This window comes from Microtus oregoni, unplaced genomic scaffold, assembly GCF_018167655.1.
Source record: "Microtus oregoni isolate MIOR12 unplaced genomic scaffold, Mior012 000045F_ref0000178, whole genome shotgun sequence".
NCBI classification, from domain to species: domain Eukaryota; kingdom Metazoa; phylum Chordata; class Mammalia; order Rodentia; family Cricetidae; genus Microtus; species Microtus oregoni.
The window spans coordinates 19,418,691-19,434,530 of record NW_024543219.1 but is presented as its reverse complement, the minus strand read 5'-3'; the positions used below and the strand labels follow the sequence as shown (position 1 = coordinate 19,434,530).

General features: G+C 50.1%; 1 protein-coding gene across 2 annotated transcripts; it reads right to left on the bottom strand.

Annotated features, from left to right (window-relative positions):
• Window positions 1–388: 388 nt before the first annotated feature.
• Window positions 389–15,626, bottom strand: LOC121435101 (dual specificity protein phosphatase 13). Of its 2 annotated transcripts, XM_041634179.1 has the most exons (5): window positions 12,855–12,922; window positions 10,015–10,109; window positions 6,626–6,799; window positions 2,088–2,308; window positions 389–591 (listed from the first exon to the last, which is right to left on the bottom strand). In XM_041634179.1, the coding sequence occupies exons 1-5, from the start codon at window positions 12,894–12,896 to the stop codon at window positions 389–391; spliced, it is 735 nt and encodes a 244-aa protein (XP_041490113.1). In that variant the 5' UTR covers window positions 12,897–12,922. The 2 variants fall into 2 exon arrangements, with proteins under 2 accessions (XP_041490113.1, XP_041490114.1); XM_041634180.1 differs by lacking the exons at window positions 389–591; window positions 2,088–2,308; window positions 6,626–6,799; window positions 10,015–10,109 and adding exons at window positions 14,502–14,719; window positions 15,478–15,626 and having other exon boundaries at window positions 12,762–12,961.
• Window positions 15,627–15,840: the final 214 nt, after the last annotated feature.

The following is a 15,840-nucleotide window of genomic DNA, read 5'->3' as shown; positions in this document are numbered from 1 at the left end:
CCTCCACACTCTCTCCTCAGGGAGCCTTGTCACACCCTTAGGCTCCTCCCTCTGCCAGGCTGCTGAGTCAGAACCAGCAAGCCATCCTTAGGCTCCAGGCCTTCATGACAATAAAGCCATTGTCTCACACACATCCTTTATTATGATGAACCTTTTATTATAGAGACAGACTGAATTTTCTTCGGCATAAAGAATTTCTGTATTGGGTCAGGGACTCCACCTGGTGAAAGTGCCACCCAGCCAGCCCTGCCTCTGCCTCAGTGGAGCCCTGACTTGATGGTAACATATCAGGGTCTCTGGAAACAGCAGAGACTGTCATCCCCGGGGCCAGGCATGTCAGGTTGGACCATGCTGGATGGAGGGGTCAGGGCTTCAGGCGCCCCCTGAGTCAGAGCCGCCCCGTTTCCTGCCTCAGCCTGTTGTCCAGAACCTGGAGTTGTCGGAGAAAGCCCGAGTTGGGGCAGATATCTCGGTGGGCCTGCACCGTCTGGATGGCATCGACCAGCGTCATGTTCTCGCAGATCATGAGGAAGGCCAGGACAACCGTGGCTGAGCGGCTTACCCCCATGGCGCAGTGCACCAGCACGCGGTCTGTAGGAAGACCCAACTAGCATTGGCCACCTGCACCACCTCACCTTTGTCATCCCTTCTGTCCACCTGTCCCAACACCCTGGAAACCGGACACTGTCCTCATTGTCAAATGGGGCAAGGGAGGCTCAAGGTCACATAACAATTTAGTGTAGGGCTAACGTGAGCACTTGGGTCCCCTCTTTTGGCCCAGAGGGGCATCCTCTGATAGCCATTGCAACTCTAGGAGAGGGTCACCCAACTTTCAGAGTCCCTTGGATTTACATCACAGGGAATACCCTCTTCCTTTCCCCTCAGTCTGCTCTCTCTCTCTCTCTCTCTAACCCATGAAGCCTTGTACCTACTTATGTTTTCTGAGTCTTTGCTAGGTGTTATGATTTCTGCCTAATGGGAAGGCCTCTTTCTAAAGGATATAGTTATACTAGTGACCATAATGATTGTGTGTGTGTGTGTGTTGATGTGGTGGTACACACGAGTGTATGGGTGTGTGCATATGATTGTGTGTGTGTTGATGTGGTGGCACACACGAGTGTATAGGTATGTGTGCATATGATTGTGTGTGTGTACATATGATTGTGTGTGTTGATGTGGTGGTACACACGAGTATATAGGTGTGTGTGCATATGATTGTGTGTGTGTTGATGTGGTGGTACACATGAGTGTATAGGTGTGTGTGCATATGATTGTGTGTGTTGATGTGGTGGTACACACGAGTGTATGGGTGTGTGTGCATATGATTGTGTGTGTGTTGATGTGGTGGTACACACGAGTGTATGGGTGTGTGTGCATATGATTGTGTGTGTGTTGATGTGGTGGTACACACGAGTGTATGGGTGTGTGTGCATATGATTGTGTGTGTGTTGATGTGGTGGTACACACGAGTGTATAGGTGTGTGTGCATATGATTGTGTGTGTGTGTGTTGATGTGGTGGTACACACGAGTGTATAGGTGCGTGTGCATATGATTGTGTGTGTTGATGTGGTGGTACACACGAGTGTATAGGTGCGTGTGCATATGATTGTGTGTGTGTTGATGTGGTGGTACACACGAGTGTATAGGTGTGTGTGCATATGTGTACACATGCATGTCAAGGCCATGTGTTGGTTGCTCCTCAGGCTCTGTCTACCTTGGTTTTTTTGAGACAGGGTCTCTTCCAGGCTAGGCTGCCCTGCCAGTGAACCTCACTCAGATATCCTGATTTTCATCTCCCTAACTCTGGGATGACAAGCACACATTCCCATGCCTGCCTTTTTCACGTAGGTTCCAGGGAGTGACTACCGAGCCTCATGGTGCACAGCAAGCACTGAACACCTGAGCCATCTCTCCAGCCCCCATGCTGAATCGTAGCCCTATCTGCAGCTGTCAGGCTCCACGGTATGCTCATTCAATGGTGAGACGGTCGCTGCTGGGGTTGGTACCACAGGCTCCCTACCCACTGGTGCTACCGTCTCATCCCACCCTGACCCCAACCTGCCCAGTCCCGTCCCCAGCAGCTTACTTTGGGGAGTGTTGAGGGCATCTCTGATGTATCGAGCAACAGGCAGAAAGTAGACACTGAGGTCAAAGAAGGGATTATCATCAGCTTCAATGCCATAGTACTCCAGAGGTGTTCCGCGATAAAACTTGGCACCGGTGTCCACCTGAAACTTGCCCGCAGCAACATTCACAACATGGGTGATGCCCAGTTGGATAAGACGATTCTTGTCTCGTGCAGCATACCTGGAGGAAGGGCACATGAGAAGTTAGGGGGTGAAGGTGTACCTCACACCTCTGTTCTCCTCCAAGGGTAGAGACTGGACCGTGAACTTCTCTGCCAAGGGCAATACCCTACCGCAGCGCTTCTCACCCTGACTAAGTCTGCAACCCTTTAATGCAGTAGTCCATGGTGACCCCAACCAGACAGTTATTTTGCTGCTACTTCATAACTGTAATTTTGCTACTGTTATGAAGTATAATGTAAATATCTGATACACAGGTTATCCTCTATGTGACCCCTGTGAAGGGGTCATGGCCCACAGATTGAGAAGCACTGCTCTAGACCTTTTACCCCGGGGAACTTCCTGGAGGGATGTTTAGCTACATGCATCCAAAGCTTTAGAAATGTGTGTAGACTTTGTATAAACACTTTCTTCTAGGAACAGATTAAAAGGAAGAATTCAAAATGTGCCAAAAGACAATATAGAAGCTGGATTTGGTGGTATTTAAAACTGAAATATTAGGAAAGAGAATTTTTTTTTTAAGACAGGGTTTTTCTGTATAGTCCCTGGCTGTCCTGGAACTTGCTCTGTAGACCAGGCTGGCCTCGACCTCACAGAGATCCTCCTGCCTCTAACTCCTTAGTGCTGGGATTAAAGGCATGTGCCACCAGTGCCCAGTTGAGCACTATTTTTTGACAGAAAATGAACTTAATTACTTTATAATAGGTTATAAAGTATGGTACAGCAAACCTTTCATCTGTGGTTTTACTTTTCACAGTTTCATTTACCCACAGTCAACTGTGGCTTCAAAATATTTTTTTAAGTTTATAAGTAAACAATGAATAGATTTTAAGCTTTACACTGTCCTACCATGTTGTGCCCAAGGCTGTCATGGCTAGCGGTAGTTGTCAACCTTACCAATCTATGTAGAGGAACTCAATTGAGGCACTGCCACCCTGGCTGGCCTAGGAACATGTCTCTGGGGCATTTTCAGTTGCTAATTGATATAAGAGGATGCAGCCCACCGTGGGTGGTGCAATCCCTAGCAGGCGGGCCTGGCTGTAGAAGAAAGGTAGCTGAGCAAGCCAGAGGGAGTAGGTTATAGGCAGTGTTCCTCCACGGCTTCTGCTTCAGCTCCTACCTGGGCTTCTACTGACAGCCAACTGTATCTGTAATCCAAAGAAAGTCTTTCCTCCTCAAGCGGGCTTTGGTCAATGTTTTATGAAGCTAGAACAAGGACAAGACTTACCCTTTCGTAAGCTACTTTAATTGTTGAGAAGCTTTCTCAATTATAAGATTAACTGTCACAGTATCACAGACCTGTGTTCAATTAGCCCTTACTTAATATAGTAATTGCTGTCTTGTTATTATCAGTGTTACTTTCTTAATCTAATTTACAAACTAAACTTTACAAAGGTATTTATTATTAGAAGGAAAAAAGGCAGCCTATATTGTGAGCATTTGACACTGTCTTTAGTTTTGGATACCCACTGGGGGATGTGGCACACACCCCTTGCGTGAAGCAAATTCCTGTGTGGATAAATTATGAGATGCCATGAATCACTAAAATATGGCAAATGCAGGTAAACAAGGGGAGATGTTTAAGTTTCATCAGGAACCTGTGAAAATACAAGAGATAAGGCAGAATGCTCTAAGAATTTTTAACTATGTAGTAGGTGTCATGTAGAAAGCTCATCTCAAAACAGTATTGAAAGCGATGGCATTTTTACCCAAAATAGAACTGTGAAAAAGCACATATTTGTTAAAATTCTACAAGGATTTTTATCTCTGTGGAAAGAGGAATATTAATCCATGCTTTAATTAATCCTAAAGATGTATTTGTGTGTTTTTGCAGGTCTTTTCTGCATGTCCATCTGCACATCAGAAGAGAGCATCGGATCCCATGGGACAACAGTTGTGAGCTGCCCTGTGGGTGCTGGGAACTGAACTTGGGACCTCTGGAAAGCAGCCAGTGCTCTCACCTGTTGAGTCAGCTCTCCAGTCCACTTCAGAGTTAAGAAAACTCTTAGGGAAAAACAAGTTTTTCTTCTCTCTCTCTGTCTGTCTGCCTCTTTTTCTCTCTTGTAGAAACCTTGGGAAACTCGTGTTTTTCCAGAACACCTTTACTAAACAGCTCTTGGATCACTATAGTAGTTTAAAGTGGGGTCAGCACAAATGAAGAATTTATGGTCTAGTCATACAGTGGACTATTATATAATAATAGCTACATACAGAATAACATTGTGTCACACAATTTTAAACATATGATGCTGTCCATGAACACACACACTATGGGCTGTTTGTCACACAGGTATGAGGACCTGAAGTTCAAATCCCAAGCACCTACATAAAATCCAAATGCAGTAGTGTGGGTCTGTAATATACCATGGCTCCTATGATGAGATGGATGGAAGAGACAGAAAAGTCCCAGAAGCTCATGGGCTGGCTAGCCAGGCATGTACAACAATGGACAACAGACGGAAAATGTGTTCTCTGACCTCCACAGATGCACTGTAGCAAGTATGCAAATGTATTCACACATGAATACATACAGATATACATGTGCATACACACAAAAAGTTCCTTTTAAATTTCTATGCATGTGTGTGCTCCTGTGAGTTTATGTGCACCAGGTGCATGCAGGTGCCTGTGGAAGTCAGAAGAGGGCATCAGATCCCCTGAATCTGGAGTTGTCATCTGCCACATGGGCGCTGGGAACCAAACTCAGATCTTCTGCAAGAACAGTAAGTGCTCTTAACTGCTGAGCGATTTCTTTAGCCCCACAAGACAAAAAACAATTCAAGAATCATTTCAATTTTAGAAGGCAGACAAAAGGAGCTGGGTGGTGTTGGCGCACGCCTTTAATCCCAACGCTTGCGAGGAAGAAGCAGGCAGATCTCTGTGAGTTTGAAACTAGCCTGGTCTACAAGAGCTAGTTCCAGGACAAACTCCAAAGCTACAGAGAAACCCTATCTCGGGGGTGGGAGGGGGAAGGCAGACAAAAGGCACATCTATATTGTTTAGGGGGTAAAGCTTGAAAGAAAAATAAAGAGTGCTTTTGAGATGGGTGTAAATGGAAGTTGTATTAAGTGAAATAAAACACACAGACCCAGAGAGCATCCTATGTATTTGCTCAACTGTGGGTCCTAAGTTTTACATAGCTACAGAAAATCACTTATGCATTACATACATATGACACCAGAACCAGACTAGTGGGAACGAGAAAAAGGGGAGGGGATTCGGTGGGGCGCAGTGGCACATGCCTTGTAAGTTCAAGACTAGCACAGTCTACCTAGACAATTCCAGGTTAGCCAAGGTTATAGTGAGACCCTATCTCAAACAAAAACAAAAAATGGGAGCAGGGCAGTGGTGGCACACACCTTTAATCCCAGCACTCGGGGAGGCAGAGGCGGGAGGATCTCTGTGAGTTCAAGGCTAACCTGGTCTACAAGAGCTAGTTCAAGGACAGGCTCCAAAGCTAAAGAGAAACCCTGTCTCAAAAACAACAACAACAGCCGGGCGGTGGTGGCGCACGCCTTTAATCCCAGCACTCGGGAAGCAGAGGCAGGCGGATCTCTGTGAGTTCGAGACCAGCCTGGTCTACAAGAGCTAGTTCCAGGACAGGCTCCAAAACCACAGAGAAACCCTAACCCTATCTCGAAAAAACCAAAAACAACAACAACAACAACAACAAAACAAACAAACAAACAAAAAACCAATGAGACTGGCAAGGTAGCATGTGACTGAATCCCAACATTTAAAAGGCAGAGGCAGGAGGATCTTTATTAGTGTGAGGCCAGCCTGTTCTTCTAGTGAGTTCTGGGACACACAGGGCTACTAGTGAGATTTCGTATCAATGATGATAATTATTTTAGACAGGCTAGGCACATAGCTTAATTTGTGGAGTGCTTACTTCGCACATGCAACGATTTGCCTAGCATACACCCTGGGTTTGATCTCTAGCATAAAACAGTCGTGCTGATGTACCCTTGCAATCCCAGTACTTTGGAGGTAGAGGCTAGAGGGTCAAAAGCTGAGGTGTCCTCAGGTATATAGGGAGTTCAAGCCAACTTGGGGTACTTGATACCTTGTCAAAAAAATTGTCAATTAAAGTGTGGCTATCCACGAGAAAGGGAACTTGCATAAGTAACTCCTTGTTTCTGAAAGATGAAACTGTGTATTTTGTATCTTTTTCTTACTGGTGTTCTATTGCCATAATAAACATAAGAGGAAAGACAAATGTAATTGATGCTGAGAAGCAGAGATGCCAACTGGAGGAGGTTTGTACTGCCTCTCACCCTTCTGCCCCCCCCCCAGCTCCTCCATGGGGCTCACTTACGCATCTCCCAAGAAAAGGTTGGGCCAGACTTCATTGATGTGGGTCAGTGTGGCGTTCCGACGGACCCACAGCAATCGCTGCAGCGAGGCCAGAGTGGGTGGCTGGTAGGAGGACACCTGGACTGCCCCATGAATCTTTGGCCTCCGAAGGTCCTGCTTCTGCAGTGAGTCCATCCTGGAACAGAGTGGCCACGACAGCTGCTGGAGCAGACTCCCCAAGGACGGATCCAGTGGCCGGTGTGGGGGGTGGGGGGCTGTGAAGCAGTACCAGGAGCCCCTGGGAGGCTGTGGGGCCAGTTTCAGCTATGCTGAATGAGGCTAGAACCTAGAACCTGTTCCCTGGGAACAAGGAGAACTAGAATTCCCTTGTCAATGCCATGGCGCCAAGTAGACCTTTCCTGAGGCTGTGGATGTTAGAAACTTTGGCCTTGGGGACCTCTGTAGGACAAATCAGTACAGAGCTTATACCTTAAGCTGCTGGAAACCCCGGCTGGTTGAGGCTCTCAGAAAGCACCTGGGATGTCCCTCCAAACCCAGGCAGCTCAACCCCCACCCCTGCTGTCCCTAGGTCTGGGCCTCAAACCCCCACTTGCAGGTGCTTGATCAGAGCATTGTCCAGGGTCAGAGTAGTCCAGCTACAGGCTTGCACTGGTGAGCTGGGGCCTTTCATACGCAGAATGCCTCACTTGTGCTCTGTCCCTCGTTTTCCACGGAGGGACACTGGTGCCCAGAGTGTCAATTGAGTGACATTCAAAGACAAACAGCTGATGACAACCCTGGGGTTGATAACCACTTCCGAGTGACTTCAATTCCTTCCCCAAACCTTCCAATTGCCAGGGGGTGGTCACCAACATATGTGTCTCCTGTAGGGGGCCTGTCAGGGCTCAGCTACACATCTGCCTACAGGCCCCAGGCTTTTCCTTCTTACCCCCGTGACTCGGGCCAGTGCAGCTGTGCAGGCCTCACCCGGATGGGGTGGGCTGTGTCTGGAGTCAGCTGGCTCAGGTCATCCGGGACCCTGCAGAGCTGGGGTGTCAGAGGAACCAGAACCCGGGCCTGGTGCCGTAGAGGGAAGGGGGACCTATCTTGGCCAACTTCCCCTGGTTCCCTCAAAGAGTAACTAGAGAAGGTACAGACTGGGTAAAGCATCTTTTCCTTCTGGTAGGCAGTGCCAAGACGGGAAAAGGAAACAGGCACCCAGGAGGCCACTGGCTTGGCCAAGCTCACCCAGCGGGTGGATGGTGAGCTGGGAGGAAGTGAGGACCGGGCTTTCTCCCTCATCCCCCACTGTGACCTCTCAGGGCAGGCTGAGTGGCCTGCCACCTACCTAGGGCATGGTCTGGGGCCAGGAATGGGGGATTGGGTGCAGGGACGGGATTCTGTATGTGAGTGGAACAGTCCTAATGCAGATTCCGTCCAGAACACAGACGCTGTGAAGCGGCTAGAATTCCAGGTCCATGCACTCGAGCCAATGGGGGCTGGGGGTGGGGGAGAGCAAACCTGGGCTGCTTGGACTGACCAGTGCCCCTTCTCCCTGGTGTCTCTGGCACTGAAGATATACATCCCTAAAACCCTCCTGAAGATGCGGGACCAGTTGAAGAGGTACCTAGAGAACAGACTTAAAACTTGGCCAGGATACATTCTGTAACCTAAGCAAGTTTTCATTCCTGTCTTGGCCCGAGCTTCTCATGTGAAAGATTGGTGGGGTTGCCTGACTTCTATGGATTCTCTGGTATTTTGTGGGCTGTAAGAGACAGGAGTGATTCTACATGAAGTAAAGCCAGACCAAGGGACATTGGGTTGGAGGGGACCCCCGGAGTCCAGAGGAGTCCAACAGTCACTCTGGTCTGGAGCCACCATGTAGACTGCTCCAGCTCTGAGTGGAAACAGACAGGAATTTTGGAAAACCACAGGCCCCTCACAGGCCTGCTAAATTTGGCATGAGGTAAGGCTGCCCCCTGGTGGTCAGTGACTGCCAGGCAGCACAACTGTGCCCCAGGAACCATGTCAGGGGTTTAGAGGCAGTTTGTAGCCTTCCATGTCTAACCTAGATCTGTAGGGAAGGTTATTCTTGGACTTAGGGTCTCATTGTCAAGTCATACTTAGGGCCTTACTTCTTGTGCTCAGGTGTCTGGAGCCCAGCTAACCGCTCAGGTCCACTGAGGGATCTGTCAGTCAGTGACCCATCCCTTAAGATTTATCCCCTACCCTCACCCCCAAAGGCAGCCCGGGGACTCAGTTCCCTTGATTCTTGCTGCCTCTTAGTTTACGGAGGCCCCCACTTGACACTGACTTGTACATCTCGGCCATGTCAAAATGAGACATGGCTGAATGTCCGTCCTGTAAGAACAGGCCTGTTCCTTCACACTCTTCACAACAGGGAGCTAGCTACTCCCTGTTGGTACCTGGCCTCTGCTTCCCCGTAGCTTCAGCAAGCAGCTGCCTCTGTGGGCAAACACTGCCGCTGTTTACAGGACTACACACTTGTTTTCTGTTGGCCTCAGTATCGCTCATCTCTGCGTGTTCTCCGCTGCCTTCCTCCAGGTTCTCCCAGGACCCACAGCCTTCTAGAATATCACCCTGTATGCCCACAGCTTCAGGCCGCCTGGGGACAGGGCTGTTGTTTGCTGTGACCCCAGGACACGTTCCTCCTGGTCTCCCCTGCTGTCCTCTCTCTGCCTCCCCTCTCCCCGAGGGGAGCACAGGCCAGGTGGGGATGATGGAGTTCTCACTAGAGAATATTGAGGAGTCTGGGAAAGGGACCTTGGGGACCATGGCAGGCAGATGCCAAGGGAGAGCCTGTGGTGGTCTCTGCCCAGCATGCATCCCTGCACCCCTGGAGGAAGATGGGCCGGAGAGTCTCTGAGCCTGAATCTTCACTGGGGGCTGCTGGAAGAAGACGCCCATGACATCATCAACGATATACGCCTCCTAGACTCAGTGCATCATGGGAGATGCCCTGTGAATGGAGCATCAAGTTATTTCTGTTATTGTAATCACTCTCATTCTTTCAGGACTCAGCAGAGCCGTAGTGTGGCGAGGTCGCTACCGTCGACAGAGGTTTCCCCTGGATCTCTGTGCTTCTTAAGGAAACACATTACAGACCAGACAGAGCCCAGAAGTCACATCTTCCCGAGTCCACAGAGTACTCTCAGGAAGCAGGCAGTATGGATCTCCCCACTTTTCTGATGAGAAAACCGAGGCTCAGAGAAATAAAGTAGTAGGCCCAAGATCACATAGTGGTGAGAGGCCACGTTCTGAGCCTCTGGCCCATTTGGACCTCCAACCCAATCCTCACAGTTGCCCAACACACATAACATAGGCAGAGGTGCTCTGGGCACCACTACCCAGCATTTCCAGGGGCCCCTGGGTTAGGGCCATTGCACCCACCTGTGAGGAGATCCTGCCCAGGCTGTAATCGTCTCTGGCGGACAACGTGGACTGCTGGCTTCCAGTCGCCTGTCTCTGCACACTTGATGCTGTTTCTATTTTTTGATTGGAGTTTAATTATAAAGCATGCTGTCCTCTCCCTTCTGCTTCCCCCCTTGCCACTCCCTACTCATCCACTGGTCCCAGGGAATGGTCAGTCCCAGGCCTCAGTCTTAATGTTAGGCACACAAGAAGCTCAGAGGGGTTGCCTGTGCTGTGTGGCACGAGGTGGCAGGGCGGGGAGAAGGAAATATCAAGCAAACCATCTTTCAAATTCCCTTTAGAAGCCGGGCGATGGTGGCACACGCCTTTAATCCCAGCACTCAGGAGGCAGAGGCAGGCGGATCTCTGTGAGTTCGAGACCAGCCTGATCTACAGAGCTAGTTCCAGGACAGGCTCCAAAGCCACAGAGAAACCCTGTCTCGAAAAACCAAAAAATAATAATAATAATAATAAAATAAAATAATAAAAAGCAAAAAAATTCCCTTTAGAGCCAGAGAGTGGTGGTGCACGCCTTTAATCCTAGCACCACCTAGATAGAAGCAGACAAATTTCTGTAAGTTCAAGGACAGCCTGGTCTATATAGTGAGTTCAAGGACAGCCTGGTCTATATAGTGAGTTCTAGGAAATCCTGTTTTTTTAAAAAAAAATCACATAAAACAAAACAAAAAACTACTCCCTACAGGGCTTGGAGGTGTTTGTTTAGTGGAACAGTAGTGGTTGAAGCCCCGAGTTCCATTCCAGCACTATCCAAAAGAGACAGACAGACACCCCCTCCAATTCCCTTGACTTTCAAAGGTTACCCAAACAAGGGCAGAAGAGCTGAAAAGGTATATGCTGAGGACAGAGATGACACTCAAGGCACACACAGGTGGCATGGCGAACATCAGCACATAGGCCTAGAAGTCTCTATCTGGGGGTAACTAGCCCAGGACTAAGGTCTGGCAGACGCAGTGCAGGTAACCCAGACAAAGATGTAGGGGACTACCAAGCGGGTTCATGTGCTCAGAGCCTTTATCTGGGAGCAGCTCTTCCCTTCACGGCCTTCTCCCTTTCTCAAAGATAGGGATGCCAGGGGTATGCCTAGTGATAGCCCACTGCATTTGAGATTAAATCCTCTCCTTTTAATCCAGATGCCCTAGCCATACACCCATATCATAATATCCCCAGCCCTACCACACACACTCCCTCAGCCTTTTATACATAGAACTCCTGGGAGCTAAGACTCAACCACTGCTGGAGAGCTGGAGAAAACATTGAGAATCATCCTCCTTGGCCCACCAGGGACCTTGGGGACCCCTGTTCCAGAACCTCAGAGCTTGGCTGACAGCCCACTCCCACCTATGAAGACTGAAGCCGGCAGCTGTAAGGGTGTGCAGAACGCTGGAGGAAGCCGATGAAGCAGCAGGTTTGAGGGTGAGCACCACCCTGGGCCCTTTCCATCCTGTGGGCATCCACCTGGGCTAAGGCTGCCAATAGGGCCAGGGCCAGGGCCAGAGCCAGAGTGGCAAAGTGGCAGAGCCTTGTGACTGAGGATAACGACTGGCTCTGGAGAAGAGAGAACCTTCACGTTACAGGCGGGCAAACCAAGGCCTATACTGACTGGGGTGTGTCAGCACAGGGGCCAGAGCTACTACCTAACCTCCTTCACCCTGAGTTCTGTGTATAAGACCAAGTAGCTAGAGGTGCCAGGAGAAATGAGGAGAACAGAGATGGCCTCTCTGCACAGGCCTCAGCTGCAGGGTTGCTGGGCACAGCTGTACTGTCTGGAGGCTCTCATGACAGAGGCGATTTTGTAGATGTCATTTCTACAAATTGGGCAATGGTGTAGCTCTGTTCAACCAACTTCCCCCAGACCAGCTGTCTGATGGGCAAGATGTTGAGGTTGGAGGCCAGGGTGTCTGAGACTCCAGGCTAAGGAAGTAGAGCGACTAGGCATGCCGCAAAATCTGCTGCTGTCGCATTTCTCGTGCCTGTCTAAAGGGGATGGCACAGCAGTGGACCTGCCGTCGTGGGGGACACATTTCTTGGTGACTAACACCAGTCACTGCAGAGGAAGTGTAGGGGCCCGGACTGGCTCTGCTGCTGGCTGGGAATTTGGTAAGTCTCACAGGCTCTTAGGAGGGACTGGGTAGCCCTCAAAAGCATGTAGGGAGGCCTTCCCTACAGCACATAGAGCTTCTTAACCCTAACCATCCTTCCTCATCTCTCTCTTTTACTCTCTCGCCCTCTGGCCATGTGTGCACACTTGTTTGAATATTTGAGTACCACAGTGTAAGTGGAGGTCAGAGGTCAACTTCAGGCATTGATGCTTTGCCATCTACCTTGTTTGAAGCAGGGTATCTTGTTTTGTTGTTGTTGATGTGTTTTTCCCTTCATATACCAGGTTCATTAAGTTCCGGGGTTCATTTGTCTGTCTCCTATCGCCTTGTGTGAGTTCTGGAGAGTCAGGCTCGGGTCCTCATGCTTGTGTGGCAAGGGCTGTTACCCGCTAAGCCATCTTCCACATTTCTCTGTTCTCTGGAGAGCTAAAGAATTCAGGCGGGAGGACGGCCTGGCAGGCCCTGGACAGGCAAGGGGGCCTAGCAGCTCGGGACACCTCCAGCCGCAGGCGGCCCTGCCAACCAGCTTCCCGTCCAGGTCCTCAGCTGATTTCTCACTGCCAGCCACACTCAGCTTCGCCTCCTCGCCCTTCCTTACCGGGTTCCTTAGCTCTGGCCTGCACCCCGCAGTTGCTGGTCCAACTGGCGGAGCTGGCGGAGGAAGCCGCGGTTGGGGAAGATCCACCGGTGCTGACTTACCGCAAGGACTGCCTGCCTTAAGGAGAGCTGCTCATGCAGCATGAGGTAAGCCAGGACCAGTGTGGCAGAGCGGCTCACACCCACCACACAGTGCACGAGCACCTTAGCTGGAGAAAAAAAAAGACTTCAGGTGATTGACTCCTTCCCACCAGCCAGCCCACCCAAGGGATGCTACCCAAGCACAAATTCCATTCCCCAAAACCTGCCGTGGGTGCATTATGGGGCCCTGTGCAAGTGTCTCAGCCTTTCTGAGCCACAGTTTCCTGATCTTTCAAGAGTAGACTAACACCTGTGTAGAACTACAGACCAAACCCTCAGCGTGACTTACAGGTGCCTTGGAGGCCAGGCGGTGGTGGCACACAGAGGTGTACTCAGGAGGCAGGGCTAGGCAGATCTCTGAGTTCAAAGTCAGCCTGCTCCACAGAACTGGTTTCAGGACAGCTAGGGCTACTTAGAAAAACACAGAGGTCTCGAAAATAAAAACAGACCAAAACAAAAGCCCCTGAGAACTAGCCATTCTCCATTCTGAACCTGCCTTGATCCTCAGCTCTATGAGTACAGGAAGACTTTCGGTGCCTTGGAGCTGTCGTGGCCTTTGACCTTTCCTCTGATCTCGGTCTGACTAGCCCTTACTCATCCATCAAGTCACACTCAGACAGGGCTTCCCTATCAGCTTTCCTCACCACTCTAAACACAGCACTTGAGCCATTGAGCAGCTAGTCCGGTCTGCATGTGCCTAGGGAAGCCGCCGCAGAGACCAATCCCCGACGCATGGTCCATCTGCCCTCTCACATCAGCAACGCTCAGAGCACATCACAGTTTGATTAGCAGGTTCTACAAGAGCAGGTCTGGCTTCCTAGAATTCAGTGCTTCCCCTGACGCAGAGTGAATAACGACTAGGTGATGGATGGGCAGATGAAGAAAGAGAGGATGTCACAGTGCTCTGGCTATTCCAAAGTAACGTGACCTTGACCCAATCTCTCATCACAGAACAATGAGGAAACGAATCCCCGGAGGACACTGACTTGTCCAGGGTTACAGAGCAAGGGCCATGGCTCTTTCCCCAGATGAATATACAGTAAGGGCTCCGAGGCCTTTCAAGGCCTGTTGTATCTGGGTGCTTTGTTTTGTTCATTTGGAGGTAGTTTGGGGCAGACCTCTGGGTACCATGTGGTGCTTTCCCAGGGCTGCCCGTTGTGGAGTAAGAACTGTTCAGGTGACTGCGAGATCTAGCTTCCAGCTGTGCGGCGGCTCCTAATTTATTATGCCTTGGTATTTGGGCTTTCTCCACCTGATCTGTTTTTTGTTTGTTTGTTTGTTTTTGGTATGGGTTCTCTGTGTTGCCCTGGCTATCCTGGAACACAATCTGTAGACCAAAGTGGTCTTGAACTCACAGAGATGTACCTCTGTCTCCCAAGTGCTGGGATTAAAGATGTGCACCACCGCTGCCCAGCTAACTTTCCCCATCTGTGAAGCAATGTCATTAGCTAAGATGCTGAGGGATAGAGCAGAAGATTGTTAAAACAACAACAAAAAAGAGAAACAAACAAAGCAGAAACCAGGGATGGGAGGATGCTGAGGATGGAGGGAAACTGGCTATTCTCCCCACAAGTGAGCAGAATCAAATATGTAGTCCGTATCACGTACCCCCAGGTGTGTTGAGGGCATGGTGGATGAAGTCAGCTGCTGAGGAGAAGTAGGTGCTGATATTGAAATCGGGGAGGTCATGTGCTGGTACCCCCAGGTAGCTCACACTGCTGCCGTAGAAGTCAGGGCCTCCCTGACAGTAGAGTCCCCCATGGGCGGCGTTCAGCACATGGGTGATCCCCAACTTCCACAGCTCAAAGCGGTTATTTGCTGTCACCCTGGGAAGGGCAGAAAGGAGACTGGATGTGGGCTGAGCCTCTGGCTCGATTTGGGGAGCGTATAAGGGTAGAAAGGTAGCTAGAATTCATCTGCACTGAGCTGGGCCTGCAACTCTCCATCCCAGAACTTTCTGTTGGCAGAGCTGGTGGTGCCAGGGTTATGTTTAAATCCCTTTTGCTGTCTTAGGCAGCTTGCTCCCACCAAAGCCAGGAAGAGATTGCTTCAGCCCCAGAGAACTGGCTGCCCCTCCCTTCTTGCCACAAATCCTCTGACTCACGTACGTGATCTAGAGTCACTTGGTCACCACGTCATACCTGCTACTAATCTACAAATATTTAGAAGTGACACCTTTCCTGATTCATCCTAGGTCAGGCTGCTCCACCCACTCAGTGTCTACAGGACGCAAGCTGGGACCAGAACTATGATCTGTGGCTACTCCATTTCATATTCCAAACGTGATTGCTTCTCAGCCTGGCCAGTTGTCTAGGATGTGCCTGAAGAAGACCCAGGGGATCTCCTAGGCAGGAACTCCCTCAGACCTTCCCAAGAAACAAACTGAAAACACTCAAGCTCCCTCTGCTGTTAGAAACTGGTCATTGAATAGCTCCGGGCGCTTAGGGAGTCAGGAGGAAATTCCTGGCCTGGGGTGGACCAGAAGTAACTAGTTCTTGTTCCTTCTCGGCCACCTCGGCTGGTAAAGAGTTCTAGGATTGTTTCTTCTTGACCTACTCCTACAACCCTGCCAGCAGCCACTCACGCATCTCCTATGAAAAGGTTGGGCCAAACTTCGTCCACACGGCTGCAAGAGGCTCTCCCCGCCCTCAGGAGCTCTTCGAGCTGCAGGACACTGGGGCAAGGTGTGGCTTCTACTTCTTCCCCTGGCTTTGGGATGGAGGCTTCAGCCATGGGCCAGCCTGCCTTCCCCTCTGCCTCTGCTGTCAGCTCCGTCTTCTCTGCCCCCTGGTGTCAAGTCTCCTTCCCAAAGACTGGCAGTAACAGGTGAGACAAAGTGACTCAGCAAGTCCCAGGGGCCTCCAAAGAGGACAAGACCTATTTCTCTTGTGTCAACTCCCATTCTTAATGTCTCTGAGAACGTGGAATTAGACCCCAACAAGTCACT